A 27,992-nucleotide genomic window follows, 5' to 3' on the forward strand; every position below is an offset into this window, starting at 1 on the left:
GTTAATATATTTATTATTTTATTTTACCCTAATTTGGGATCGACAGTTGAGTCAAAATATTCAAAGAAAAGAGTATTTTTTAGTTAATTAATTATTTGGAAACAGTTTTATTTTATTTTATCTGTATTTAAAGACAGTACCATTTATTCAAAATATTTTAAAACGGTCTTCTTTTATTTTACTTTAATTTGGGGCAATTTTAAAACAGTTTTATTTCATTTTACATTTGTTTGGAATCAAACCTGTTTATTCAAAATATATTAAAACAGTCTCGTTTCATTTTATTTTCATCTACAGTATTTATTTTACTTATTTAGTTATTTGAAAACAGTTTTATTTTATTTTACTTTTATTTAGAGTCAACACTGTTTATTCACAATATATTAAAACAGTCTTATTTTATTTTACTTTAACTTGGGGCAATTTTAAAACAGTTTTATTTCATTTTGCATTTGTTTTGAGACAAATCTGTTTATTGGAAGTATTTTAAAACAGTCCCGTTTCATTTTATTTTCATTTACAGTATTTATTTTACTTACTTAGTTATTTGAAAACAGTTTTATTTTATTTTACCTTTATTTTGAGTCAACACTGTTTATTCAAAATATATTAAATCAGTCTCATTTTATTTTACTTTAACTTGGGGCAATTTTAAAACAGTTTTATTTCATTTTACATTTGTTTGGGGTCAAATCTGTTTATTGAAAATATTTTAAAACAGTATCGTTCCATTTTCTTTTCATTTACAGTATTTATTTTACTTATTTAGTTATTTGAAAACAGTTTTATTTTATTTTACCTTTATTTAGAGTCAATACTGTTTATTCAAGATATATTAAAACAGTCTCATTTCATTTTACTTTAATTTGGGGCAATTTTAAAACAGTTTTCTTTAATTTTACATTTGTTTGGAGTCAAATCTGATTATTGGAAACATTTTAAAACAGTCATTTCATTTTATTCTCATTTATAGTATTTATTTTATTTACTTAATTATTTGAAAACAGTTTTATTTTATTTTACTTTTATTTAGAGTCAATACTGTTTATTCAAAATATATTAAAACAGTCTTATTTTATTTTACTTTAACTTGGGGCAATTTTAAAACAGTTTTATTTCATTTTACATTTGTTTGGAGACAAATCTGTTTATTGAAAATATTTTAAAACAGTCTCGTTTCATTTTATTTTCATTTACAGTATTTATTTTAGTTACTTAATTATTTGAAAACAGTTTTATTTTATTTTACCTTTATTTAGAGTCCATACTACTGTTTATTCTAAGCTAAGAATAAAAAATATATATTAAAATTTACTGAAATAATCAAGAATAAAAGTATATAAACCCTCTTAATATGTATAAAAATACGACGATGGTCAAAACAAAACCGTTCATCCCAATTAAAACGACAAAAGAAAAATCCAGGAAAGCCTTCCTTTTGTGCTCGACCTATATTTTCCCCCTTTAATGCAATTTTCGAGGATGAAGATGCAAATTGGTGCATAAAGGGGCACGTTTACGCCCACGTACGGGCTCTCGTGCAACGTTAAATATAAACGTGGGGGCTTTATAATTGATCGCAGCCAACTTTTACATGCCGAGAAAGAATTTTTAATTGCGCCATTCCGTGCCGGTTTAAAATCTAGACAAAAGTTTTACAAATTATGGGACTTCTTTATCTTGACTGGTTGTTTATTAATGGGGAAAAAAAATTATCAAATGATGAAATCTAATTCTATTTAGTTTTTGTTTTTTCTTACTGGATGTGTCACGATTAAACTGGATATTTATTGCTAGTTATTTAATTATTTGTGTTGATAAGTTTAGTTGGAAGATAATATTACAGAAATCTGTAATTTACTCTTCCCTTTCCATCACCATCATTACAGATTATAGCCAGTAGATGTCGCCTGCAATTAATTAACTTCCTCTGGCTTTTTGCCATAGAAAAAATGTATCAATTTCCATCACACAAAATGCAACATGAAAAATGAAGCACCATCACTCCTGCTTCCTGCGAATGCCTCAGCACCGTATAAGTTTCAAGTATGATTTACATGTCCCGCCTCCAGGCAGTAATCACCTTGCAAAGTAACATAATAACATCATTTTTCCACGTCGGAGACACGCGACATCCCCCATTTCATTAACATACACCCATCCCGTCTCGTTACCAGAGCAGTCGATCCAATTAGTGTCGAGTAACTTCCACCTTTTGCGTAAGGTCACCCGGTCACAGTATTGGGGGCGGAAGCGTGTTGTGGGCTGGGGAGATCGATTTCTCATCCAGGGATGCGTGTGTTTACCCTGCATTTATATTTTTCCTTCAAATAACAGTCCATTACGGTGCCCAATTTATTTTGGTGCTTTAATTAACCTTTAACGGTTTAATGTTTTAAACAAAAGGCAATTATTTTGGTTGCCCGAACATGTTGTTACAAATTTGTGTTAAATTAGCATTGGTATCATCTTGTTGGATGGACCTTTTCGTAGTGTAACAATAAAATGTATTTGTTTTGTGTTATGGCAACGGTTGTCTGATTATTTTCAGGGTTTATGTGGATCCTAAACAAATATGGGGAATAAAATACCACTTTATGGGCAATGTTGTTACTCACATCAAGTTTATTTTTTGTTTCTGTATATTTATTCCTCTCACAATCACTTTAAACAACATCTAATTGTTGATTTTTGGTCTCAGATTGACAACTTATTTCAAATTTTATGAATATAATCCATTTATATTATTAATAATTAATTAATTTATTTATTCTTTATAATATATTGTATAGAAAAATACATCTAAATATTTTGTATTTTAATATTACAGATTTTTAAACCCAATTACCTAATATATTATGTAAAACTGTATTTTTTTCCTATTCTTATTAAGAATCTACAAAAATATATAAAAAAATTAAGTTTAAGGTAAATAATATTACAGAAATCTGTAATTTATTCTTCCCTTTCCATCACCATCATTACAGAATTTATGTCTGAGTTGTATATACTGCTATATAAGCTCTATATTAATTAATTTTAATTATTTATTCATTTAAGAAAACATTGAATTTGTATATTTTATTGAAACCACAAAAATGTTGAGTCTTTTTATCTTATTCTACTCTACAAATTAAGAAAAATATGTAATGTGGATCAGTTTCTGCATATATAAAATACAAAATTATTACAGAAAACTGTAATTTAATCTTCCTTTTCCAATTTCAATGACAAATTCTAATTAACAGATGGTACTTACTGTGAATTTTGTAATATTAGTAAAATTTAATTAAATTAGAATTATTTCACATTTTAAATGAATTATTATTTCCCTAATAAAGAGTTATTAAGAGTAGTTAAAAACAAACACAACATAAAACATTAAAACTGTTAATGTTTAAAGAAATTACAACAATTTACAGAATACCAAAACACAAAAATGCCATTACACAACTAATTATAAATATTCCGGCGTGACAAACTAAATTTCTTGTGCATAAACGCCATAATATCTCCAACACACATCTGCAACCGGTAATTACGCCAAAGGTTAAATCCTTTATGCCTTACGTGTAAGGTTAAGGGTGAACCCCGGTGGATAATTGATCGTCGACCTAAAACGCCACTTATTACGTGCTCTGACAACTTTTTAATTGCTCGATCGAAATTGGAGATACGAAGGAGGAAATGGTTATTTCGTAGACCAATTCCAAAACAGGTTGTCTCTAAAAATAGTAATAATTACATGGAAAATTAGCTTTCAATTAAAAGTTGTAATCATTTTCCTTGAAATGAAAAAAATTAAATATTAATTGCAGAAGCCATCAGCCATTTTGGTGCCGAACGGTTTTTTGCTGTTTGTTCCAAACTCCAAATATGAAGTTTGTGGTGTGTGTCATTACGTTATTATGTCTATTAGCGAAAAAAACTAACAACAGACATAAATTTTATGTAATTTTTAGTTATGTACATCACACAAGGCAGTACCACAACATTTAACTTAAGAAAAAATAAATAACTAATATAACCTTTGGAGTAATTAATGTTTGTTAGAGATGTTAAGGCATTTATGCTCAAGAAATTTTGCATGTTCTGTCTAAATATTTATTTATAATTGGTTTTATAATGGCACTTTAATGTTTCGTATTTGTTAAATTATTGTAATTTGGCCATTAACAATTGAATATTTTGTACTAAACCTTGTATTTTTTGGACAAATCTTAATAATTATATAATTGCTAAAATAAATGTTGCAAATTTACGTAATCATGGTGATGGAACAAGAAGACTAAATTACAGATTTCTGTAATATACAAAATTACTTATTAGTTAAAATTACCAACTAAAATGTATTTAAAACCTTTTTTATACATTTTAACATTTTTTAACAATTCTTTATTGAAAATTGATTAACAATTAACAGATTTGAAGGATTAGAAGTAACCTAATGTTACTCAAAGTATAAATGAATCAATAATTTTAACAAAAATAACATAAGAAGAAGTTCAATGTGATATTTTTTATTAATTAATGAAATATGGATATCTTCCACACACAATTTTACATTTTTTCAAAACATTTTCAAATATTTAAGAGTAATTTTCTCAGTTTTACATAAAATTTATTTAGTTAATTGATGGGGTTGAAAAATATGTTACAATAATATAAAAAATATTTAAACTTATTCTTCTATACAATATATTATAAAGAGTAAATAAATAAATTAATTATTAATAATATAAATGGATTCGTATTCATAAATTTTGAAATAAGTTAATTAAATTTAATTCAAAAAATATGAATTATTGCTACTTTAAAATTTGTTGCAACTCACATCTGATGGAAAGGAAGACTAAATTACAGATTTCTGTAATATAATTTATTTTTTATAGATGTTATCAAAATTACTTATTAGTTAAAATTACCAATTAAAATGTATGTAATATCTTTTTTATATATTTTTATAACAATTTATTAATAAAAATAGATTAATAATTAACATATTTATGTCAGTAGTAACCTAATGTTACTCAAAGTATAAATATATCAATAATTTAATCAAAAATAACATAAGAAAAAGTTTAATATCATATTTTAATTAATAAAATATGGATGGATATCTTCCTTACTCAGAATATATTTAGAAATTTTAATTCAAAACATTTTACAAAAGTTTTACAAAAAATATATTTAATTGATTGGGTTTAAAATTCCAAAATAATGAAATAAAAAATATTTACACGTATTCTTCCATACAATATGTTATAACTAAAGAGCTGTTTCTAATTTTCCTTAATAGTGTGAATTCCTCCAAGACTGTCATTATATTTGTAATATAAAAATAAATTAATTGTTAATAGTATAAATAGATTCTTATATTATATAAAATTTTAAATAATTCAGTTAAATTTAATTTAAAAAGTGCTAAAACTATCAAACTAACTGCAAGCGACATCTACTGGCTATTATCTGTAATGATGGTGATGAAAAAGGAAGAGTAAATTACAGTTTTCTGTAATATTATTTACCTTAAACATTATTAAAACTGTCTTTTAGTTAAAATTGCCAACTAATATGGAGGTAAAATCTTTTTTATATATTTTTGTAGATTCTTAATAAAAATAGGAAAAAAATTTAGATATTTTCTCTTAATAATATTATAATTTATTCCGTCGGAGAATTTTACCCCGAGTTTAAACCTCCAAGCCAAAGTATTTAATATTGAGCCAGACAAAAAAGTTTTCTAACAACAAACCAACAAAAAATACGGTACAGAAACGCCGCGAGCATCAATTACCAGAGTTCACAAAGCGACGCGCGTCCAGTGCGGAAGGTCGCGACGCCTACCCTAACGATCGGCGTCGTCGCCGCCGCCGCCGATTCCCGCCGTTTCTCTTCCCTACAGCCATGCACCTACCCACAAAAACCCGCTACTACCCCCTAACACGGCTACGTGTCTCGTGCGTGTGCCGCTACATATCTTACCACAGTCAGGGTGAGCATCATCGTCGCACACCTGGGGGGGCTCGGTCGCGCCGGCTGCCGGACAACACTGACACACGGAGGCGGCTTCGGGCACGGCTCGTTCGGCCTCTGGGCGGCGGGAGTGCGGAACGCGAATGGCAGCCGGCGTCCTTGCGCCGTCGGGTCGGGAGCCGAAAAACGGTTGCGGTGTGACGTCATCGGGATGGAGGACGTCCCGGGACCGTGTTCGCGCAATTTACGTCACCGTTCGGCGTTGGGGAATTCGCGGGATTCGTGCGGCGGCGATCTGTTTGGTCGTTCAATTATTTTATGGATATATACTGAGCGTCTGATGTAAGAGGGCCACATTTTATTACCATATAATAGTTTATATATGAAATTTAATAAGAATAATAATTAATATCATTGTAATATTTCGAAATCCTTATACTCGTTATTGAGTCAAATACAAAAAGTACATTGTAGTTCGTAGTCAGTGACATCTACAATCACAATCTGTAACTGACGATACAAAGGGAAGACTAAATTACAGTTTTCTGTAATATAAATTACCGTGAATACAATATAAAACATTAAAAATAAAGTTTTTAATTTATTAGAAATAGAATTTTATTTCAATACATTTAAAATATATAAAATCTTTTTAAGGATATAAAATAAAAAAATAAAATTATCTTTATTTATAATACAGAAAAATAATTAGGACATAACTACATTTAAAATTCACATTTTTTTTAAATTTAAACAAAAATAAATTTATATAAAATTAATTATCACTAAAAAAACAATTGGAAATATTGTTATATTAAATTATTTAATTATTTATAATTTTTTATCAGTATAATTTTATGAATTAATATCAATTTTTCTAAAATTAATTATCAATAATTTGTTATTAATAAAAATATTAATTAAAATTTTATTTATTTTATAAAATAATTATTTGTTTTATATTATATATTATATTATAAATAATTATCTATAGTTGTTTTATTTTTAAACATACTTTTTAAAGTTTTATTAAGGAATATAAAATTGTATAAGATTAATTATCAGTAAAAAACAATTATCAATAGTTTTTTATCCCTAAACATACTTCTTAAAGTTTTTAACATTTGAAAAGTATGAACTGTTTCTAATACTATAAAATTTGTAATCACTGACATCTATTAGTCTCAATTTGTAATTGACTATACAAAGGAAGACTAAATTACAGTTTTCTGTAATATAAATTACCGTTCATACACCACAAAATATATATTGTATATTATAAATATTATCAATAGTTTTTTATCAGTAAAAATATTAATATTAAGTATTATTTATTTTACAATAAAATTAAAGGTTATTATTATTCAAAAATTGGAATAATAAAATTAATTTCATTCGAAATGTTGCTAAAAGCGACATCTACTGGTCACAATCTGAAACTGACAATACAAAGGAAGACTAAACTACAGAGTCCTCTAATAAAGTACATTCAAAATATATAAAATTTTTAAAAAATACAAACTATTTATTAATTATTGCTTTATTTACACAAAAAAAGTATTAAATATACTTTATTTTATAATTTTTAAATAAAAATAATAAAGCAAATAAAAAATTACTATAAAATTAGTATTACTAATTATTTTTAATAATTAATTACATTACATTTAAGTTTTATTAAATTTAAACAAATATAAATTAGAGTTTAATAGTTTTTTATCAGGAAACATGTTTTTTTTAAATTTTAAATATTAATTAATTTTTTTAAATTTTACAATTAATTTGTTTTTATTATATAAAATTTGAAATAATAAAGTTAATTTCATTAAAAATATATGAATTGTTGCTAATACCACATAAATCGTAATCAGCGACATCTACTGGTCACAATCTGAAACTGACAATATAAAGGATGACTAAATTACAGATTCCTGTAATATAGTAATATAGTATATTCAAAAAATACAAACTAATTAGACATTATTTATTATTTCTTTATTTATAACAGAAAAAAAATATTAAAAATACTTTATTTTATAATTTTTAAATAAAATTAACAAAATATAATAAAGCAAATAAATAAATTATCATAATATATTTTTAATACTTAATTTACATTACATTTAAAATACATAAATAATTTAAATTTAAACAAATATGAATTTATAATAAGTATAAATTCATGTTTTTACAGTGTCAATAATTAAAAATAATAATGAAAAGTTGTTAATAATTTATCAAAATTTCAATATATAAAAGGATATAAAATTAATTTAAAAATATTTTTTTTATTTCTCTATGATTATTAAAAATATTAAATTTATGATTTATTGTTTTTGTTACAATAATTAAAATCAATAGTTTTCCATTGTTTTTTATCAGTAAACACGTTAATTAAAGTTTTATTTATTTTACAATACAATTAATTGTTTTTATTATATAAAATTTAAATAATATTAATAAAAGAGTTCGTTTCATTTGAAAAGTATGAATTGTTGTTAATACTATAAAATTCGTAATCAACGACATCTACTGGTTACAATCTGTAACTGATGCTACAAAGGAAGAATACATTATAGTTTTATGTAATATAAATTACAACATTTCAGCACATTCAAAACATAAAAAATACAATATTTAGAAATTAAATAACTCTTTTTATTTATTTATAATACAAAAAAGTAGTTCGAATTTTTTTTAATAGAATTAATAAAAATTAAAAATATTTTTTTATATTTTTCAGCCAAATATTAAATTTATAATTTATTGTATGTCTTATAATTATTTCATATACTAATTAGAGTCAAACAAAGTTAGTTGGGACTTAATTTAATTAACAACGGTGCGAGAATGAAGCAGTCAAACAACGAGTATTAAAAATAGAAGCCACTTCAAACATTCCCAACTTTGGATGAACGTTTTTGTGACCTTTTGCCCGTCCATTGTCTTCCCGGCAACGAATTACGAAACGCCCTGCCCAATAATAATAATCACAATAAAACGTTTCCCGAAACTGGCACACGGCCCGTTTAAACTCAGGCTTACGTCACACGATTTAAAAAGTCAATTGCGTGGCCGAAAAGGCTCTGCGTCACCGATGAACGAACGGGACATTTGCCAGAACGATTCTTTTGTTCGCATTCCACGTCTGGCACATCTGTTACCAAATTGAAACGCACTAATGCCTTTTTTTAATAAGTCTTAAGTTAAGGTCATTTAAAAAATCGGTAATTAAACCAAAAATATGTAATTAAATGGTACGATTTCAACTCGGTTAAAAGAGAATGGAAGAATTAATCACTCACTGCATTATTGATGGTGCGTGGGGGTTCCATTTAGGCTTCTCCAATTTAGAAGTGGATGGAATAAAAATTGGGGTTTCATTAAAGGCAAACACTTTCGCTTTCGTTCGGTGTTCACCGAAGAACAAAAAGTTCGCCGAGAAGACGAGAAACCATTAAATGAACTCATCTGTGTTTAATCGATAGAAGCCAGCATAAATATTTTATCGTTTGCTTGCGGAGAGCCAAATCGATTTCAAACAAATGTGGCATTTTTAAAATTACAAAAGGAATATCCTGAGGCAGGTCGTTGAAATGAAGGAATTGATTAGCCATTAATAATTTAAATTGCGTGGGAGTTCAATGGACAAAAAATAAATTGTAAGCTTTTTGTACGTTGAAAGGACAGATATTAAATTGACGTTTATGGGATTTGACGCTAATTAATGGCGCCAAAGGCTTGTGAAAATAATTACTGTAACTAAATTATCATTGTCCCAATAATTACATTACTTTCACCATTTACATAACTTGGAAACGGAATAGGATTTAAAAAATTATGAATATTCATTGAATTTTTAATGGAATTAATGAAAATGTTCAATGTGGCTGAATACTGATCCAATTTAGATGAATAAGTAAATAATATTTAATGGAAAAAACATTAAATTAATGTCAATATATCTTTAAATTAAAAAAGTAGTATATAAAATCACTTTTCAATTATAAAAATTAAGCCTAATTAAAGAAAATTAAAAGTGGTACATTGCAAATATCTTAAATTCCACTTAAACAATTATAAAATAACTGTAAATTACACTAAGAAATGTTTATCCGGGTTACTTTTACTGGATAAATATGTGGTTACAAGCTAGTTTAATTTTATTTTTTTATTATAAATTTAATGTTTTAAAAAAATAATTTTAATTAATTTTATATCCTTTATGAATTTAAATTTTGATAAAAAAGAGATAAAAGTATTTTATAACAATTTTTTTATTTAATTTATTATATTTTATTAAAAAATAATATAAATAAATAACATAGTTCTAATTATTCTTCTATCTTATAAATGAAAGAAAACTGTTTTTAATTATTTTTTTTTTGTTTTTATGTTTAAAAGAATTTATATATTTTAAATTAATTGAAATGTTCATAAAATTAAAAATTCATTCCTAATAAATTAAAAACTTTATTTTTATTCTGTTTTATGATGTATGAACGATAATTTATATTATAGAAAACTGTAATTTAATCTTCCTTTGTATCATCAATTACAGATTGTGACCAACAGATGTCGCTGATTATGAATTTTAAATAGTAAGTTGAGGGATAAAAAAACTATTGATAATTATTTCAAATTGATTTTTTATTTATAATAAATTTTATAAAAATTTACATTCGTTAATAAAACTTGAAAAAGTACGTTTAGGGATAAAAAAAACTATTGATAATTATTTCAAATTGATTTTTTATTCATAATTAATCTTATACAAATTTACATTCGTTAATAAAACTTGAAAAAGTACATTTAGGGATAAAAAAAAACTATTGATAATCATTTCAAATTGATTTTTTTATCGATAATTAGTCTTATAAAAATTATATTCGTTAATAAAACTTCAAAAAGTACGTTAAGGGATAAAAAAACTATCGATTATTATTTCAAATTGATATTTTATTGATAATTAAACTTATAAAAATTTACATTCGTTAATAAAACTTGAAAAAGTTCGTTTGGGGATAAAAAATCTATTGATAATTATTTCAAATTGATTTTTTATTGATAATTAGTCTTATAAAAAATCATATTCGTTAATAAAACTTTAAAAAATACGTTTAGGGATAAAAAAAACTACTGATAATTATTTCAAATTGATTTTTTATTGATAATTCTTCTTATAAAAAGTTATATTCGTTTATATTTAAATATTTTTAATGATATCTATGAACAGTAATTTTTAATACAGAAAACTGTAATTTAGTCTTCTCTTTATATCGTCAGTTACATATTGTGATAAGCAGATGTCGTAGACTACGAATTTTATAGTATGACCAACAATTAAAATTTTTCTATTGATAATTAATTTCAGAAAAATTCATATGTGTTTATATTTAAATATTTTTATGACATTCATGAACGGTAATTTATATACATTATAAGGAATATTTAAGGATATTCTAAAACAAAATGTGATTAAAATTTTTATAAGAAAAGAATCCTGTACATACTTTATCATAAGTTATGTTTTATTCCTAAATATTTCCAATATTTTAAGTTAAAATATTTAAAGTTTATCAATATTGACAATCCAAAACATTTTGATTTGCATTAATAATAATATTTAGTAATATTTTTCATTCAAATTAGAAGTAAATGAATTTTTTATTTACTAGCATATTCCAATTAGATTATAGACTTATTGTATTATATAAATATCATCATTTTTGCCAAAATTTTAGAAAAAAATTATACTCAACTCTAAATTTTACTAAGAAAAACATGTTTGTCCCTGTTGTTTAAAGGGATATTGAAATTTGATCTATTATTAATGGTTTTTTATCAAATATTAATATAATAAATAGAGTACAAATTAAAAATAACACAAATAGGATTAAATAAATAAAATTATAAGTAGTGTTACGTTTGTAGACACGTTTAATATGCAAAATTTCCATTTACCATACGTAAATTGTCATGGCAAATTACACATAATCAGTTTAATTGTTAAGACAACAAAACACTGCAATTGTCTCTTGTCAGCTGACAATAAACAGCAAATATTAATCTGATAGATTGGAATAACTAATCAGGGGACGAAAGCACATGCGACCACTAACCACTACCTTTATTTAAACGTTAATAAACAAAGTTGAAAGAAGGGTTGCCGAAAGTGCTGGCGAGACTCACCCTCTCTAATTTTTGGAAGTGCTCCCTCAGGAACGAAATGGGATTCGTTGGACGGCTAACGCACAATTGAACTATACAATCCTTAAGTATTTGCTGGATGTTGTGGGCCTGGACGTAAGCCTCGCACTCGCGTAGGGCCTGCTCCTCATCCATGTTCGTGGCCATTATTCGATTTATCTAAACACTCAAATTATCGACAATGAAAAAAAACACGGGACGTCTTTCAAACGGTGGCACCGCAATTAATTTGTTTACGTTCCGAAACGGCGATTTGTTAAAAAGTACAAAACACGGTTTGACAGTTCTAATTTTTTTTATTTGTTTCTGTTGTTATTTCAGGTGTCTGTAATTCGGGACGGTTGCGCGGCGCCCGCCGCGAGAGGGCGCCCTCGAACTGGCCGACTGGCGGGAAAAGTCTTGACATGTCAATTTAACAACAACAATAACAAACCTGTGAAAACAAGAATCTCAATTATTTTATAATGAAAAAAGCCACTAACAACAAACCTAAAGCTAATGTAAGTGGTTCTAAGTTTAAGTGCTTAAAGTGGGTACTCAATTTTAATCATTTTTTAGATCGTCAAGGGCAATTTAAAAATATCCAGTTTTTTCACTAAACAGATCGAACCCAAGTCTGTGTGTGCTGTCGATAGTGATGATGAGTTTGTGGTCAGTAAACCATCCGTTAAGTTAAAATCAAATCAGACACCGACTAAAATAAATAACAAATCCACGAACAATGAAGGCCACACCACTAACAATAAGAATGGTAGACCAATTTACAATGACGTCCTAAATGTAATAACTAATTTGCCTGAAAAAGACGTTATAGCCGGTCCAGATTCACCAAATTCCAGAAAGAGAAAACTAACAAGTGGGAGTTCGAAAGAAGAATTAGGCCCAGCCAAAAAGAAAGTGTTAACAAGTGAATTAAGTAACGATATTAAACCTAGCACTTGTGAACAAATGACCCCAACAAAACGAATGTTAAGTGTCAAAACACCAGAAAAACTTCTAACGCCTTCGGCCCTAAGGGAGTATCACACCCCTGATAAAAACCCTTTCAAAAAGACCCCAGTAAAATCACCAGCCGCCAAAAAATTGGTGTTTAACCCAGACGACTACATTGTCAAAAAAAATAGCCCAACTCCAACTAAAAAGAGCAACGAGAAGACCCCACTAAAAGGTAAAAGGACTCCCAAAAAACTGTATGAAACGTCGCCCAAAAACCTACAGGATTTCAATGTACAAGTCATTGAGAACTTCGTCAAAATAACCCCAAGCAAGTCGTCAACGAAACGACCTGAGGTGGAAGTCATCTTCAAAAGCAGTGAGAAGAAGCAGTGCTCCATTTTGAATTACATGTCACCCAGAGACTCCAAGTAAGTACCACTAAATAACGTTTAATTTTGTTTCCTACTGGTGCCTTTTAGGAGCATGTTAATACAAAGTAACAATGAGAAGACTCCAGTTAAACAGTCCCCTCAAAAGGCAAACTTGGAGGAGTCAGTGAATAAGGCCAGGACTCGCCTGGACTTCAAAGCTTCACCTGCCAAATTGGGCCAGTGTTCAAGAATTGAAAATGGTACTGAGGAAGACTTTTCTGATGCCTTCGGTGATGATGATGATTCAATGTGGGGCAACTTGGATGATGTTAGTTTTCAATTATATATTTATTTGTTGGTAATAATAGAAGTTGTCTTACAGATTAATTACTCACTAAACTTACAAGACTCACAGCACTGCAAAATTGTAACTGTTGAAAGATACCCTGTTAAGACTGTGATAACTTTAAAGGCTACAAATGGGGGGGAAATGGGTAAATGCACCCTACAAGGGTTCTGGTAGGTTCACACACAACAACTGAGGCTATTTAAATTGATTGTTGCTGATTTTAGGATGCACACACAGTTACAAGAAAATGATACTGTACATATAATTGCTCAAAAGGTTGAGAATGAATGGATTGTCAATAATGATTTTGGTCTGTTGGTGTTTGAGCCTGATGACTTGATCTCAAGTACTTCTGTTGTCAGTAAGTTTATTATTGACCTCTTAATTGTCTTATATAATTGATAATTGTCACTTTTAGATACAATATTTTGTAAAAGGAAGAGCGTTTTATCAGAAAGGTTCCATAGTTTTGAGCCCACAAATCACCACATGATAATAGGAACAATTGTCCATGATTTACTACAAACTGTCCTTGCAAATAAATGTAGAAGCCACGGGGAAGTCGAAAAAATAGCCCACAATCTAATTAGGGAGGAAAAAACAGTACGTAACAGTATAATTTGTAGTCTGAGTATTAATCTTTAATGTTCCATTCCAGATATCCCGACTGTACGAGTGTGACATGTCCATAGAACAAATGGAAGTGGAGATCCACAAGTTCGTCCCTCAAATAATCCAGTTCATCGAGACTTACGTCAAAAGCAACTCGATTACGTCCAAAGGCAAGAAGAATTACAAAAAGGACGACTGGAAGGGCACAATTACGTCTGTAGCTGACATCGAGGAGAACGTGTGGTGTCCGGAGTTGGGAATAAAGGGCAAGATCGACGTCACCGTGGAGACAGACTCCACCCACATGATGCCTCTGGAATTAAAGACGGGGAGGGCGACGGTTTCGTTGGAGCATCGGGGACAGGTCATTCTGTACATCATGATGATGAACAAGTTGGGGTACAACGTGCCGTCCGGTTTACTGTTGTATTTGAGGGAAGGAGTCTTAAGGGAGATCCCAATGACCCACAAGGAAAAGAGGGACATCATAATGATGCGCAACGATTTGACGTATTACTTGAGGAATCGTCCCAAGATGGACAAGGACTCGGAGACCTCGCAGCTAACTGTTAAGCCCCCCGAATTGCCTGAACCAATTAACCACAGAGCCTGTGATAAGTGCCCTTACAACATTGTATGTGCCTCATACCTTAGGTAACAAATTTTATAACATTAAGTACTAGTAATGTTACTATTTGTTGCATTTTAGATATAATAAGGAGCCTTGCTCAAATACAGCACTGAAGAAAATCCAAGAGGAGAGCCTAGCACATATATCTGACGCCCATTTGGATTATATCATGCATTGGCACTCAATGTTGGCTATTGAAAGTAATTCCGAAAAGGGGAACAAAAATATCAAAGAGATTTTTACAGTAAAACCTGAAAAACGGTAACAATTCAACATAAATTAGTACTTTAATATTTATTTTTATATTTTTACAGGGAATCAGACGGAAAGTGCATCATCAACTTAAGACTTGTGGATGTGGGAGACCCAGTTAATGGCTTGTACATGCACACATTTGAAAAGAACGACCCTAGTCAAAGTATAAACTTCTTAGCTAGTGGTTTATGTGAGAACAAATACGTCGTGATCAGCACCGATACAAGACCGGCCGTTTCAGCTGGTCTGGTCACCTCCATTGATGCTACGTCTTTGGTGGTACATCTAGACAGGTACGCTGAGCCTTAAAGTTTATTACACAACAATTATAATGTCAAAAAAGTAACATAAGTGGAGAAAACCACCCAACAAAACAATATATTTATATGAGTAAATCCAATAATAATAACAATTTTCAGGGACTTGTCAATTAAACACCCGAACAAAATCTTCCACGTGGACACGTACGACTCGAACACCATCCAAAGTTTCAACATGACGAGCCTTTCGTTGCTCCTCGAGTTGACGCCCAGGGGCGAACAGTTGCGTCAGTGTATAATAGACAGAAAAGTGCCCACCTTTGAGAACAAACTCCCCCGTATAATCGCCACCAAAGGCACACCCATCCTGAAACGTTTGAACAGGGTGCAACAACGGGCCGTCCTTAAAGCCATCGCCGCCAATGACTATTTACTCATTAACGGCATGCCTGGCACAGGTAATTGGGTTAATTTCATTAAATTTTAGAAATTTAATTAATTTGCTTATTAGGCAAAACCACCACTATTGTGGCGTTGATCCAATTATTGACGGAGCTGGGCAAGAGCGTGATAATAACCAGTCACACCCACTCGGCTGTGGACAACGTGTGCCTTAAGCTACTCACCTTCGGGGTGAAGTTCATGCGGCTCGGCTCGGCGTCCCGAATACACCCGAAGCTGAAGTCGTACTCCGAACACGCCCTCACCAAGCACTGTACAACTCCCGAGGAACTTAAGGCTGTGTACAACAACCAAGTGAGGGTTGTTCTGGTGTTTTATTACAGGATTATTGAACCAATTTGTTTTTAGTTGGTGCTGGCGGTGACGTGCCTCGGCTCCGGACACCCAGTGCTGTCCAAAAGGACGTTGGACGTGTGCATAGTGGACGAAAGCACGCAGGTGCTGCAGTCGTCCGTTATTAGGCCCATTTATGCCGCGAAGAAGTTCATCCTCATCGGTGATCCGGATCAGTTGCCTGCGGTTGTGAAGAACACGGATGCCATGTCGGTTAACAATTTTATAACCCACCTGTGTACTCACTAAAGTATTATTTCAGCAAACTGGGCATGACTGAAAGCATTTTCGACCGGCTTAACTGCGAGGCCGCCACCATTGCTTTGAATCTCAACTTCCGCATGAATAAAACCATCACCGCTTTGGCTAATGATTTGACTTACAACGGGGAGTTGCTCATTGGGAGCGACGAAGTGGCCGACGCCACTTTACAACTGCCACAAAAAAATGTTGGTAATATTTATTGCTTCGTGGATGTCTTTAATGTGTGTATTTTTTAGGCAATTTTAGATATATACAAGTCAGAGACTTGGATTTTGGACGCCCTGGACGATACCTTGGCAAAAGCGGTGCAGTTTCTGGACACGGGTGCCGTGTGGAAGCTCAATCATTCGGTACCCTGGTACAAACCCCCCCAAAACGGGGATTATGATTGTGTGAACATTTACGAGGCAGCCACTGTGGTTAAACTTGTGAATGCAATGCTGAAAGTACTTACTGATTGAAACATGACTCAAATTGAATGGGTGTAAAATTGTGTTGTTTTAGGGTGGCGTGCCCAGTGGTCACATCGGTGTAATTGCCACATACAGGGCGCAAGTGGCCCAAATTTCGGCATTGCTTGAGATTACTAAGGTGGATGTGAGCACAGTGGATCAATTTCAGGGCAAGGATAAAAAAATTATCATTTACTCTTGTACTAAATCAAAGGACAATACTAACACTAAAGGGAACAAGGAGGTAGTTTAATTTCTGATACTTTTATTTACGTGTTAAAATCGTCGTTTTCAGTTTGAAATTTTGGAGGACAAAAAACGTCTCAACGTGGCAATAACCAGGGCGAAAAATAAGTTGCTTTTCGTTGGAGATTTAAATACTTTACAGGAATATTCCACGTTTAAGAAGCTGTTACCGTCATTGGCAAATCATATTATTAGATTAAATGATTACAAAGATTTTCAGTGGGACTCAATTCTCAATACTTAGGTATATTTTGTATGCTAAGTTTATTTTTTAATAACTTTGTTATGTCTATTGTATTTTTCTTTATGTATATTATTTTAATATGTTTTTCTTTCTACAAGACTTGATAACATCCTTTATAATCATAAGTTGTTGATGTTTTATACTTGTATTTTTATAAATAAATGTAATAATACAGAAAACTGTAATTTAGTCTTTCTTTGTTTGTCAGTTAGAGATTATGATTAGTAGATGTCGCTGACTACAAATTTAATAGTATTATCAACAATACTCTTCAAGAGTAATTATTCTTAATTATTTCAAATTTTATTCTTGTATTTTTATAAATAAGACACTTCATGTAGTTAAACTTTATTTTATAAACCAGTATGCTTAAGACTTAGAATGAAATTTTAATTTTGAGTACACATTATAAAATATATGATTGTAATTGTCAAAGAGGGTAAAAATTAGTAATTCCTGTTCTTGTCTGGAATTTGACTCTCCAACTCGCCAGGCCAACAAACATAAATCTCCACATTCCTCATTAGGTTCCTTAATAAGTTGATTATTTTCAGATTTAACAACTGATCACGACTGTCAACAGCTTGTATTCCCACATAATAGTATTTATCATTGTTGTTCTTCTTCTGAACTTCACGAAGGCATTTTTCGAACGCACCGAACTGGAAGTCATCATTCTTCCCTTTCCTCACAGTGCAGCCATAGAGGATGTAGTTCTTGGTCCTATCAAATCTTATGCATTGACCCAGTACTTTGTTCTGTCGTTTGAAGTGGTCCAAGAACCTGAATTTATTGTCCAGTTGCTCCATTTCTTTGGTGACATGTCCATCTTCACTGCACAAATATAAAATGATGGTTTTTTGTGCTATATCCACAATTGGGTAAGTCTCATGCACCACCTTGCAGTTTTTAATTTTAGCAGGAGCCACTTGATCGTCCTCTCCCTAAAATCACATTTAATTTTACTAGTAAATCATTTTTATTGCCACAATAATTCTGTCTTTTTTATTTAAGTGGATGGGGACGTTAAAATGAAAACAATTTTAAATATACAATACAGTTTATTGTATATTATATGAATAATAGTTTATGTAATGGCTTATTTCTTTCTTTTTAATTGTTTTTTGTTTTTATTTATATTTGATTTATCAGATTTGATGGAAACCTGTTGCAGTTTCTTTTTAGTTTGGCCATGATTCTGTAAAAATACATAAAATATTAAATAATTTCAAGACAGATTATTGTTTTTAATCAGTGGTATTATGACTAAGAGGTTTGTCATTAAAATATTGTAGGAGCAACAACAATTGTTGCTTCTTCAATGTTTATTTAAAACATTGACTATTACCTGTTGGAAGTTACAGACTGTAATTTCACAGTCAACATCCTTGAACAAATATTCTAACATGAATTTAACTTTATCCCATTCCAGACGGTCCAGACCGCATCCAATTCTGGGTATGGCGATTCTCTTGACGTTGTTGTCTCGCACGTGGTCACGCCACTTCTTGCAAGACTCGAAGAACTTCTCGTAGGTGGGCTTGCCGGACGACTCCCTCTTCGTCACCAGGTAATAAATGTAACGATTATCGATTTCCAGGACTGCCAGGCCACCTTGGGACTGTCGTTGATCCAGGAGGTCTCCCACACGTTTAAAATCCTTCCTTTAATTAAAGAATTTTATTCAGTACATCTTCAGTAAATTAAATCAAGTAAGTAAATTACCTGAATTGCACAGCAATTCCACTGCCCATGTTCATGTCCTCAGCCACACAGTGGGCTAGAGCATACTCCTTGCCCATCTCAAACAAATCCCCAAACTGCTCCTTCACTTTGTGGCAATCGTACTCCTTAGTTTCTTTATAAATTTTATCGAACTTTTCATATTCGTCATTAATTTTGTCTGAATTTTTTCCCCTATAATTGTTTGGCTCAGAATATCTATCTGAACGACGAGAGGACCTCTGTGACTCACTGGATGAAAATTTATTAAAATCAGATTTCTTAGCATGTTGATGACGCCAGTCATCTTCCCTATCAGAATATCTATCTGAACGATGAGAAGGCCACTGTGACTCACTGGATGAAAATTTATTAAAATCAGATTTCTTAACATGTTGATGATGCCTGTCATCTTCCCTAAAAGACTTGCTAGAATTGTTATTCGACCCTGAAAATTGAAAATGGTTATAATACAATTAGAACACGATAATGAGTTGAAATTACATTCAATTGGACCCCATCCTGCTGCCTCTGGATTTAATTGTTGGGGCTTACCTAAAATGTACCATTTAAATGTAATTTAAACACCCCACAAGTGATTAATTTACCTGTTGGGCCAACATTGGGCTCAGCATCAGATTTGAACTCAACGTCGTCATCTTAAAAAAGGTTTGTAGTTTGTTTATAATCAGAAATTATTAGTTAAACTTACAATTTTGTTCGTCCCAATTATTTTCGTTCCCCATTTGTGGCTTGGTACCTTGACTTGTTTCGTCAATCTCAGACAATTGAAGCTTGTACATCTGGTCTGCAGTGCTGTTATCAGAGTAGCATTTAATACCGTCCTGCTGCTGCACAGTTTGATTAGGTGAATCAGAGTTTAGTTGTGGGGCATCAAAACCACTGTCATCACCGCATGATTGTATCTCAACATTGGTGGTTGAGCCTGAAGCACTTGGAGCAAGTCCACCTTGCTGCGAAGCACTTGGAGCAGGTTCACCTTGCTGTGAAGCTCTTGGAGAGGCACTCCTAGGCTTCTTCGGATTTACTGGTTCGGACTGGCGCTTGTTCTTCGGTTTTACGTGATTAATCGTCATCCCGACCATGCACGGACCCGCCGGAGCTTTGTTACTTTTGTTCTTTTTCTTTCCCATGGTTTAAAAGTAACACGTGGTCACCTAAAGTCAGTATTAGCTGAAATAACGTTATCTGTAGCACGTACGGCGCATGAATGTGCAGCGTTTTGGTAAACGTGTCCGGAACTACGTGATATCTGTAACTGGGGGAACCCCCCATTCACAAATAAATTGTGACATCAACCGTTAGTAATGAAAATTAAATACTAACATATTAGAAACACAAAATAAGCACTTAAAATGGTGAAAATATTAAAATAAAGCAATTAGCCGAAAATGATGTGTTTGGTAGTTCTGCTGTTCTATGCAGTAGCTCTAAAGTGCTAAAAAATTAGCAAAAATCTGTTGGATTGGAAGATAAAGGTTTTCTACATCGCGCGTTCACATGATACGCTACTTAGCCAATAGATGCCTGTAGTATAAAACGTGATATTTTTAAATAATTATTAAGATAAAAGTTTTCTACACCATCGCGTTCACATGATACGCTACTTGGCCAATAGATGCCTGTAGTATAAAACGTGATATTTTTAAATAATTATTAAAATAGTTTCGTGTTTTAATATTAAATTTAAATGATAATTTTGTGCACCCGGAAGCATTTTTAAATGTGTAGCTTTGTATCGAAATGCGCATGCGCCTTAAGGTCTCGCCATTATCTTAATGGTAGGGGAGTGACTCAGCAGAGCTGAGGCGTGCCTCTGTCAGTTTCATTAAGTCCTTCGTCGAGTGCGTGTGTGTATATCTAGTGCTTGTGTGTGTTTTCTTTGTTATTACAGTATGGAGTCGCCTAGCTTTGATACGAAGGACTTCATTAACATAATTGACATAAGAACCGCCGAGGACGTGGTTGATTTTTTGATAAACAAGTGTGCGTTCTCTCAACTAAGTTACGACGACCAAATCTACGTTGTCAAGGAATTGAGCCGTCCAGTGCCGAATTTGCCGTCCTTAACGAACACGGGTCAAAAGAACCGCGCTTTTAATACGTCGTGGTACGACAAATTTGATTGGCTGACGGGAAGTACAGTCACCAACAAATTGTACTGTTGGCCGTGCATCCTATTTTCGAACAGTGGCGTAGATGTGTGGCATAAATGGGGCTATTGTGATTTGAAGAACCTGTCCCGCGCCCTAAATTCACACAGCAAAAGCACCGACCACATCCACTCGAATTGTAGGCTATTAATTATGCGTAAACAGCAGCAAAATGTTGCTACAATGGACGTGGCACGTGAGAAAGAAATCGAAGATTTTAATGGTAGAGTTAAAGAAAATCGGGCTATTATTAAAAGTTTACTAGATGTCGCTTTGCATCTTTGCACGCAAGAGTACCCTGACTCACTGAGTGGCGGGAATTTCAAACAACTCGTTACGTTGCTCAGCAAGTACGACTCAAACTTGCGTCAATTTTTAGAAAAGGACGGCGACCCCAAGTCGTTTTTTTCTGGGACTTTAGACACCATCCAGAATGAGTTAATTGATTCTATTGCCTCAGCTATGAATGAAACAGTGGAGGGCGAAATTTCGGAGTCACTATTTTTTTCTTATCAAATTAATGAGGTCAGTGATTATCAGTTGTCGATTATTCTTCGTTACATTTACAGGGGACAACCAGTTGAGCGCTTCATGGGCTTTTACAACGTTACCCAGGGTTGGACTGCTGAACATTTATACCAGTTTTTACAGGCAACATTCGGCAAATTAGATTTACAAAACAAATTAGTTGCCCAGACGTACGATGGCGCTGCTGTATCGGGGGAATTAAACAGTGTGCAAGCTAAAATTAAATCAGTTGCTCCCCAAGCAATACTAACTCATAGTTATGCTCAGGAGTTTGATCTGGTCTTGACTGAAGCTTGCACCTCGAATCAAGTGGTCAGAATATTTTTTGCCTCTCTCGCAGGTTTTTCCTTGTACTTTGCCGAATCTACCAGACGCACCCAAGTACTGGATGAAGTTTGTGGAGGTACTACTCCTTGGAATTTTTCTTCTGGGGCCGTTTTAATGGTGTACAACAACAAAGATAAACTGTTACAAGTTTTTGAGCACATAATAAACAATAAAGAGTTCGATGACGCCTCTATCCGAGGGGCGGTGGGTTTACGAAACTTCTTGGAGGACAACCAAAGTATGTTTCTTTTAGAAACGTTCGCCTTAATATGCCAACAAGCTGATGTCCTTTATACAGTTTTTCAAGACACACTTATGGACGTTATTGTGGCTAGGAACGTGATTAAAAGGCTTTTGGATAAACTTCTAGAATTTAGAACTGATGAATATTTCACTCAGATGTTCAATAAATTAATAGATATTGAGCAAGAGCCGAAACGTCGTAAATGTTATGACAATCCTATATTAAAATTAAAACAGATCTACTTCGAAATTTTCGACACTGTTATTAGTCAGATTCAAGTAAGGTTTAACGACTTAGACAAGTTACAGATCCTTGATTTGTTAAACGTGTCAAAATTTCTGATGTTTAGGAAAAGTTTCCCGGACGACTTGTTTAAAAAGTTAATAGTGCAGTACAATTTTTTTAATTCAGATTACCTTAAAAATGAGCTTATTGTCTTGTACGGGAATGATTTAATTGGAGACTGTAACACACCTTTAGAAATGTTGAATTACTTTCGTGAAAATGAACTTTATTTGTGTCTGCCTGAATTGTATAAATTAATTTGCCTAATTGTTGCTTTACCTGTCACGTCTTGCTCCACGGAAGAGGGCAATTCGACTTTAAATCGAGTTAAAACTTATGTTAAAGACACCAAAAGTCATACACAGTCGAGTAACATGGCCCTAATTTCGTTAGAAAAGTGTTTAATTAAATCTCGGGTTAACGAAAATGAATTTTTAGAAAATATTATAGATCATTTTGCTAATTTAAATCAACGTCGAATTCCGTTAACTTTTATAAATGTCTAATTCAGTTTTTACTTGTGATATTAGAATATTGTTTTCCAAAAGTAAGAGTTGTTCAATTGTAATATTAAGGGTTAGTTTTTCTCACCACAATACTTTATAGTAAAAATTGTACTTAGCCTTCATTTTACCATATTTGCCTTAAAGTTTATTATTGTAGTAAACATAAATTTGTTGTATGAAGTAATGTATTATCGTAAAGTAAATCTGTTTGTAAGATATGAACAATAAAATGTTAGTTGATGTTTTCTATAGGGCTGAAAATGGTGGTGGTTCATAGCAGTTCATTGGTGATTCTAATAGACTCAGACAACACAGTGAACGTTAGGATAATTCACCTGAAAGGCATAAAGAATCTTTTTTAAGACTCGTGTGACGTTCACGTCTGTGAAATGGATAGTTTGGAACTGGACAGTTTGGTTAACCCACTCTTTCCAAGTGTCACATTCTGAATGGTCATTAGAGGAGAAACATCTTTCTGCCAATTTGGTTCCTACCTCGTTGAAGTTTGGAAGTACATTGGATGTTGCTGATGTTCAATGGTGTCCTTCGTGATCATTGAAGTCATTTTGTTCATGTTGGAAAGGATAATGGGAGATTGGGAAATTGAGAGACTCACAACATCACCACTCCGAATCATTTTGGGCAGATTCACCAACCTTCTTCGATTTCATCGGCAAACAATGGACTGGTAACTCAAATAAAATTAGAACAATTGTATCGTATTGCTCACTATGAACTGGTAATGGACGTGTGGACAGCTATTATATATTAGAAACCACATGTATATAGTTTTAACCATTTACTTTATAAAGTATTCGTAATTTGTTTATATTTATCTTTATTGTATTATGTTTATGTTTAATTTTAATGAATCACTGTAAAAAAAGGAATGATTCTTTTTGAATTGGGAATATATTCTAATAGACCTAAAGTCAAAAGATTCTTTAATTAGATGATAACTGGTTGTTTATGGGTTTTTAAAGTAAAGCTGTTTATAGAAATTTGAATTTAAATGAATTACTATAGTTTGGGTCTATTGGCATAAGTACCCCGAAGTAAGGCGTATACTTTAAAAGGATAGAAGTGGATGTCTGGTGGTAATAATAAAAGGGGCGAATTATGAAGCCTCAATACTATATAACACAACAATAGTAAATTAATATTATTTTAACAATAAATAAAAGAATTTTGTCTAAAACATTTAACATTTTAAAAAGTAACTATCATGATGACGAATATTGTATGTAGAATCAATTTGTCAATTTTTTTGATGAAATTTATTACATTTTTACGACTTTATTATTAAATTATTTTTTTATTATTTATTCCTAAGTCCATCTCTGAAGAGACGAGAGTAATTTCCATAGTACGGTCCTGTCCTTTGCCTCGAGGGCATATGAACTACCGCAAACTTCGATTAATTAATTCACTGGTAAATAAAAATTATTTAATTATAAAATTTCATGCCCCTATTAATATTTTAAATAATAATAATCAAGTTTCGCAGCATATTTTAACATTTACAATTTTAGTTCAATCGTCCATTTTCTGTCAACTGTCACCCCAAAAAAGGAAATAAAGCGTTCGAAACGAAAATGTAGGAGTATTGATTATTTTTAACGTTTGTCACACAAAATTACGACCGTTCCAAAAATTCTACGTGTATTACAGACAAAATGGCAAACTCGTTGCAGGGCGTGTATTCGCCCCTGCCCCAAAATCTGAGCGACTCCGACTCTGAGAAGGAGATCAGCATGGAGCCAGTGTGCGGGAATTACGGGAACAGCGGCCTAAGCAACAACTTCTCGAGGAACTCCTACAGGCAAAACGGTCATTTAAACTTTCACAACGCCAGTGATGAGGTGCTTAAGGTGAAGAGGGTCAATCCCAAGATGTCCACGATGAGGAAGGCTGCATTTGTTTGTTCTATCCTTTTGTGCTTTTTGCCAGTTATTATATTCCTTTGGGTGTTGCCGTGCTCGGACTCCAACACCTGTCCCATTAAGATATCTAATTGGGAGTATCAGCAGGAAGATATTGAATTTAAGGGTAAAGTAAATGTGGTACATGGTGCCTTTAAGAAGAACTTAAATCTGGCCATACTTTATAAAGGCAGTAAGTTATCAACTACTGTGAAGAACGGTGTCATTTCATTTTTGGGGTCTAGTGGAGCTGTAGCTTGGGACTTCCATCAAGAGCCAGATCCAATTTCAATGGACTGTTCTATAATTGACATTGATGGTAATGGGCTAAATGACTGCTTAATACTCGACGACAAAGGTTTGAAAGCAATCGAGACAGTGTCTGGAACTGTTATCTGGCACGTACAAAGTAGTGAGTCTAAAGGTGCAATAAGTGACTTAAGTAGTCTTGTGAAGTTAACAGACTTCAATAACGATGGCGTCACTGAATTTCTCACTGTGTATGAGGGCAAAAGCTTTTTAATTGTGTGTGGCAAGACAGGACAAGCACTAATAAAAATTAAAACAAACTGCAACAACATCACAGACGTAACTTTAAACAAGGATATGGTCAATTATTCATGTCTTAGTGACGCCAAGTTTTATGAAATCCTCCTTGACAACTTCAGGCAAAAATATAAAGACCCCACATTCACCATAAAACCAACAAAACAACTGGGCAAGAACAAAGAACAAATTTATGTGTTGGGCAACCGAAAACTCATAGTAAATAACAATGGCAAATGTCCTGAATGTTATTCAATAGTAACACTTCACACAGACACCGAAAAACAACTAAAAACATGGAACTACAAAGGCTACATCATGAAGCCTGTGACATTCACATTCCAATCAACTAAATCAAACGTCGCCACATTAAAGGGCCATTTGAACGGTTTCATCCTGAAGCTTTGGGACTGGATGGACTCGAAAAAGATGCAAAACCCTTTCAAAAAATCCAAGAGGAGCTTGCCATTAAACAATGACACTTCAATAATATATAGAGTAACAGAAAGAGTGATGCTGATCACCTTCAATTCAACGGATATCCGCCTGATCAACGCCAGCATGGTTGACATCACCCAAATATGCCTGAAGGAAGAGAAAGAAGACTACACGTGCCAACCGGACCACAAGAACCAGGAGGACTCCCTACTGATTGCTGACCTGGACCAAGACCACAGTCAGGAGCTGATCAGCCACACGAGCACGTATTTGAACAGGTCGGAGGGCGGCAAGGAATCGTGGTACCTGATGTCGTATCTCAAGGTCTTCAGGCTGGAAGGGGAACTGCCCAAAATGTACAAACCTAATTAAGCTGAATGTGATGGAAATGGAGTTGGTACAATCAGCTCCCACAGTTATTAAATCAGACCATTTTTCTTAGGCTTAGCACATACAAATATGGGTACTTTAAAAACCAGTAGGATCACTGGAAATAATTTGATTTAATTGTTTAAATCCTTGTAGTTGGAGTATTGTGGGTTTTGATTGTGCTACTTTATACAAGAGTGATGATTAGTATTAAGTATATACCAGTTTTGATGGCCATTTATGACCACTTCTCAGTGAGTTAATGTACTGGAACAAACATTCTATTACATTTACCTGCATTATTATTATTGTGTTTAAGAAATATTTATTAACAATCTCTTTATTGTATTATAGAAGTGTATTATCGAGTTTGTGTTTGCCAGTTAGGTTAGTGATCTTGAAAGTACCTTAATCTATTTATTAAAATCAAATCTCATAACTTGTAAGACTCTTTGCCATAGATATTTAAGATTTATTGGGGTCCAAAAGCACTGATTTTTATGTATTTGTCTGAAATGGGTTTATCCAATACTTTGGCACTCAGATTAAATACACCTGCCCACTGATTGGTATTTTTGGATAAATTTAATTGTTAGCATGACAAAATTAGACATTGGAAAGTGTCTATCTATATATGTACCTAATAAACGATTCTAGTCAATTTTGTAATAGTTTTATTGGGATGTGCGTTTGACAAAATTTTATACATGTTTGAAACTATCTGATTTAATAATAATTTCAAAGCTAATGCATATCCTAAAATCCCACATAATGGAGCCTTTCTCATAATAAATAACAGACTACAAAAACCAGGGCGAATCCCCTTTGACCGTAGTTCTAGACTAAGACCATGGCCAATTAATATTTCATTAAAAATCCCTTTGAAGAATATTTCGAATAGATGCAAGTAGGTAGTACCAATATCCAAGTAGGTAGTACCGGCATCCAAGTAGGTAGTACCGGCATCGGAATAGCTAAAATGATATCCAAGTAGGTAGTACCGGCATCCAAGTAGGTAGTACCGGCATCGGAATAGATAAAATGATATCCAAGTAGGTAGTACCGGCATCAGAGTTGGTAAACTTGATATCCAAGTAGACAAAATTGATATCCAAGTAAATAAAATTCATATCCAAGTAAATAAAATTGATATCCAAGTAGACAAAATTGATATCCAAGTAAATAAAATTGATATCCAAGTAGACAAAATTGATATCCAAGTAAATAAAATTGATATCCAAGTAGACAAAATTGATATCCAAGTAGACAAAATTGATATCCAAGTAAATAAAATTGATATCCAAGTAGACAAAATTGATATCCAAGTAAA

The 27,992-nt window shown here is 32.1% G+C and overlaps 5 protein-coding genes across 8 annotated transcripts in view; 3 read left to right on the plus strand and 2 right to left on the minus strand.

Moving 5' to 3' along the window:
• The window catches only part of LOC109604619 (cAMP-dependent protein kinase type I regulatory subunit), a 107,118-nt gene extending 94,648 nt beyond the window's left edge, over window positions 1-12,470 (minus strand). The window contains exon 1 of one of the 2 annotated variants that reach the window (XM_049962440.1): window positions 12,169-12,470. In XM_049962440.1, the coding sequence (XP_049818397.1) occupies window positions 12,169-12,333 (165 nt within the window). In that variant the 5' untranslated portion in view covers window positions 12,334-12,470. Of the gene's footprint in view, window positions 1-5,985; window positions 6,064-12,168 lie in introns of those variants that run through there. The other variant, XM_049962442.1, reaches the window with a different exon arrangement.
• A 126-nt stretch (window positions 12,471-12,596) lies between these two features.
• LOC109600545 (DNA replication ATP-dependent helicase/nuclease DNA2) lies at window positions 12,597-17,654 on the plus strand. 2 transcript variants are annotated; one of them, XM_049963429.1, is made up of 17 exons: window positions 12,597-12,686; window positions 12,745-12,937; window positions 12,992-13,550; window positions 13,602-13,821; window positions 13,876-14,012; window positions 14,067-14,203; window positions 14,261-14,445; window positions 14,501-15,108; window positions 15,164-15,346; window positions 15,400-15,633; window positions 15,760-16,058; window positions 16,112-16,356; window positions 16,411-16,604; window positions 16,658-16,844; window positions 16,896-17,105; window positions 17,164-17,355; window positions 17,407-17,654. In XM_049963429.1, the coding sequence occupies exons 1-17, from the start codon at window positions 12,651-12,653 to the stop codon at window positions 17,599-17,601; spliced, it is 4,014 nt and encodes a 1,337-aa protein (XP_049819386.1). In that variant the 5' UTR covers window positions 12,597-12,650; the 3' UTR covers window positions 17,602-17,654. The 2 variants fall into 2 exon arrangements, with proteins under 2 accessions (XP_049819386.1, XP_049819385.1); XM_049963428.1 differs by having other exon boundaries at window positions 12,745-13,550.
• Window positions 17,655-17,937: 283 nt separating this feature from the next.
• On the minus strand, window positions 17,938-20,740 carry LOC109600547 (uncharacterized). 2 transcript variants are annotated; one of them, XM_020016707.2, is made up of 6 exons: window positions 20,036-20,740; window positions 19,932-19,982; window positions 19,828-19,878; window positions 19,327-19,771; window positions 18,950-19,265; window positions 17,938-18,545 (listed from the first exon to the last, which is right to left on the minus strand). In XM_020016707.2, exons 1-6 carry the CDS (start codon window positions 20,475-20,477, stop codon window positions 18,048-18,050), a joined length of 1,803 nt encoding a protein of 600 aa, XP_019872266.2. In that variant the 5' UTR covers window positions 20,478-20,740; the 3' UTR covers window positions 17,938-18,047. The 2 variants fall into 2 exon arrangements, with proteins under 2 accessions (XP_019872266.2, XP_049819256.1); XM_049963299.1 differs by lacking the exon at window positions 17,938-18,545 and adding an exon at window positions 18,661-18,799.
• Window positions 20,741-21,172: 432 nt separating this feature from the next.
• LOC109600543 (uncharacterized) lies at window positions 21,173-24,768 on the plus strand. The gene is made up of 2 exons (XM_049962959.1): window positions 21,173-22,590; window positions 23,640-24,768. The coding sequence occupies exons 1-2, from the start codon at window positions 21,240-21,242 to the stop codon at window positions 23,747-23,749; spliced, it is 1,461 nt and encodes a 486-aa protein (XP_049818916.1). The 5' UTR covers window positions 21,173-21,239; the 3' UTR covers window positions 23,750-24,768.
• Window positions 24,769-24,924: 156 nt separating this feature from the next.
• On the plus strand, window positions 24,925-27,323 carry LOC109600546 (uncharacterized). Its single transcript, XM_020016706.2, has one exon. It carries the CDS (start codon window positions 25,064-25,066, stop codon window positions 26,663-26,665), a length of 1,602 nt encoding a protein of 533 aa, XP_019872265.2. The 5' UTR covers window positions 24,925-25,063; the 3' UTR covers window positions 26,666-27,323.
• Window positions 27,324-27,992: the final 669 nt, after the last annotated feature.

The sequence above is a fragment of the Aethina tumida genome, chromosome 2, assembly GCF_024364675.1.
Source record: "Aethina tumida isolate Nest 87 chromosome 2, icAetTumi1.1, whole genome shotgun sequence".
NCBI classification, from domain to species: domain Eukaryota; kingdom Metazoa; phylum Arthropoda; class Insecta; order Coleoptera; family Nitidulidae; genus Aethina; species Aethina tumida.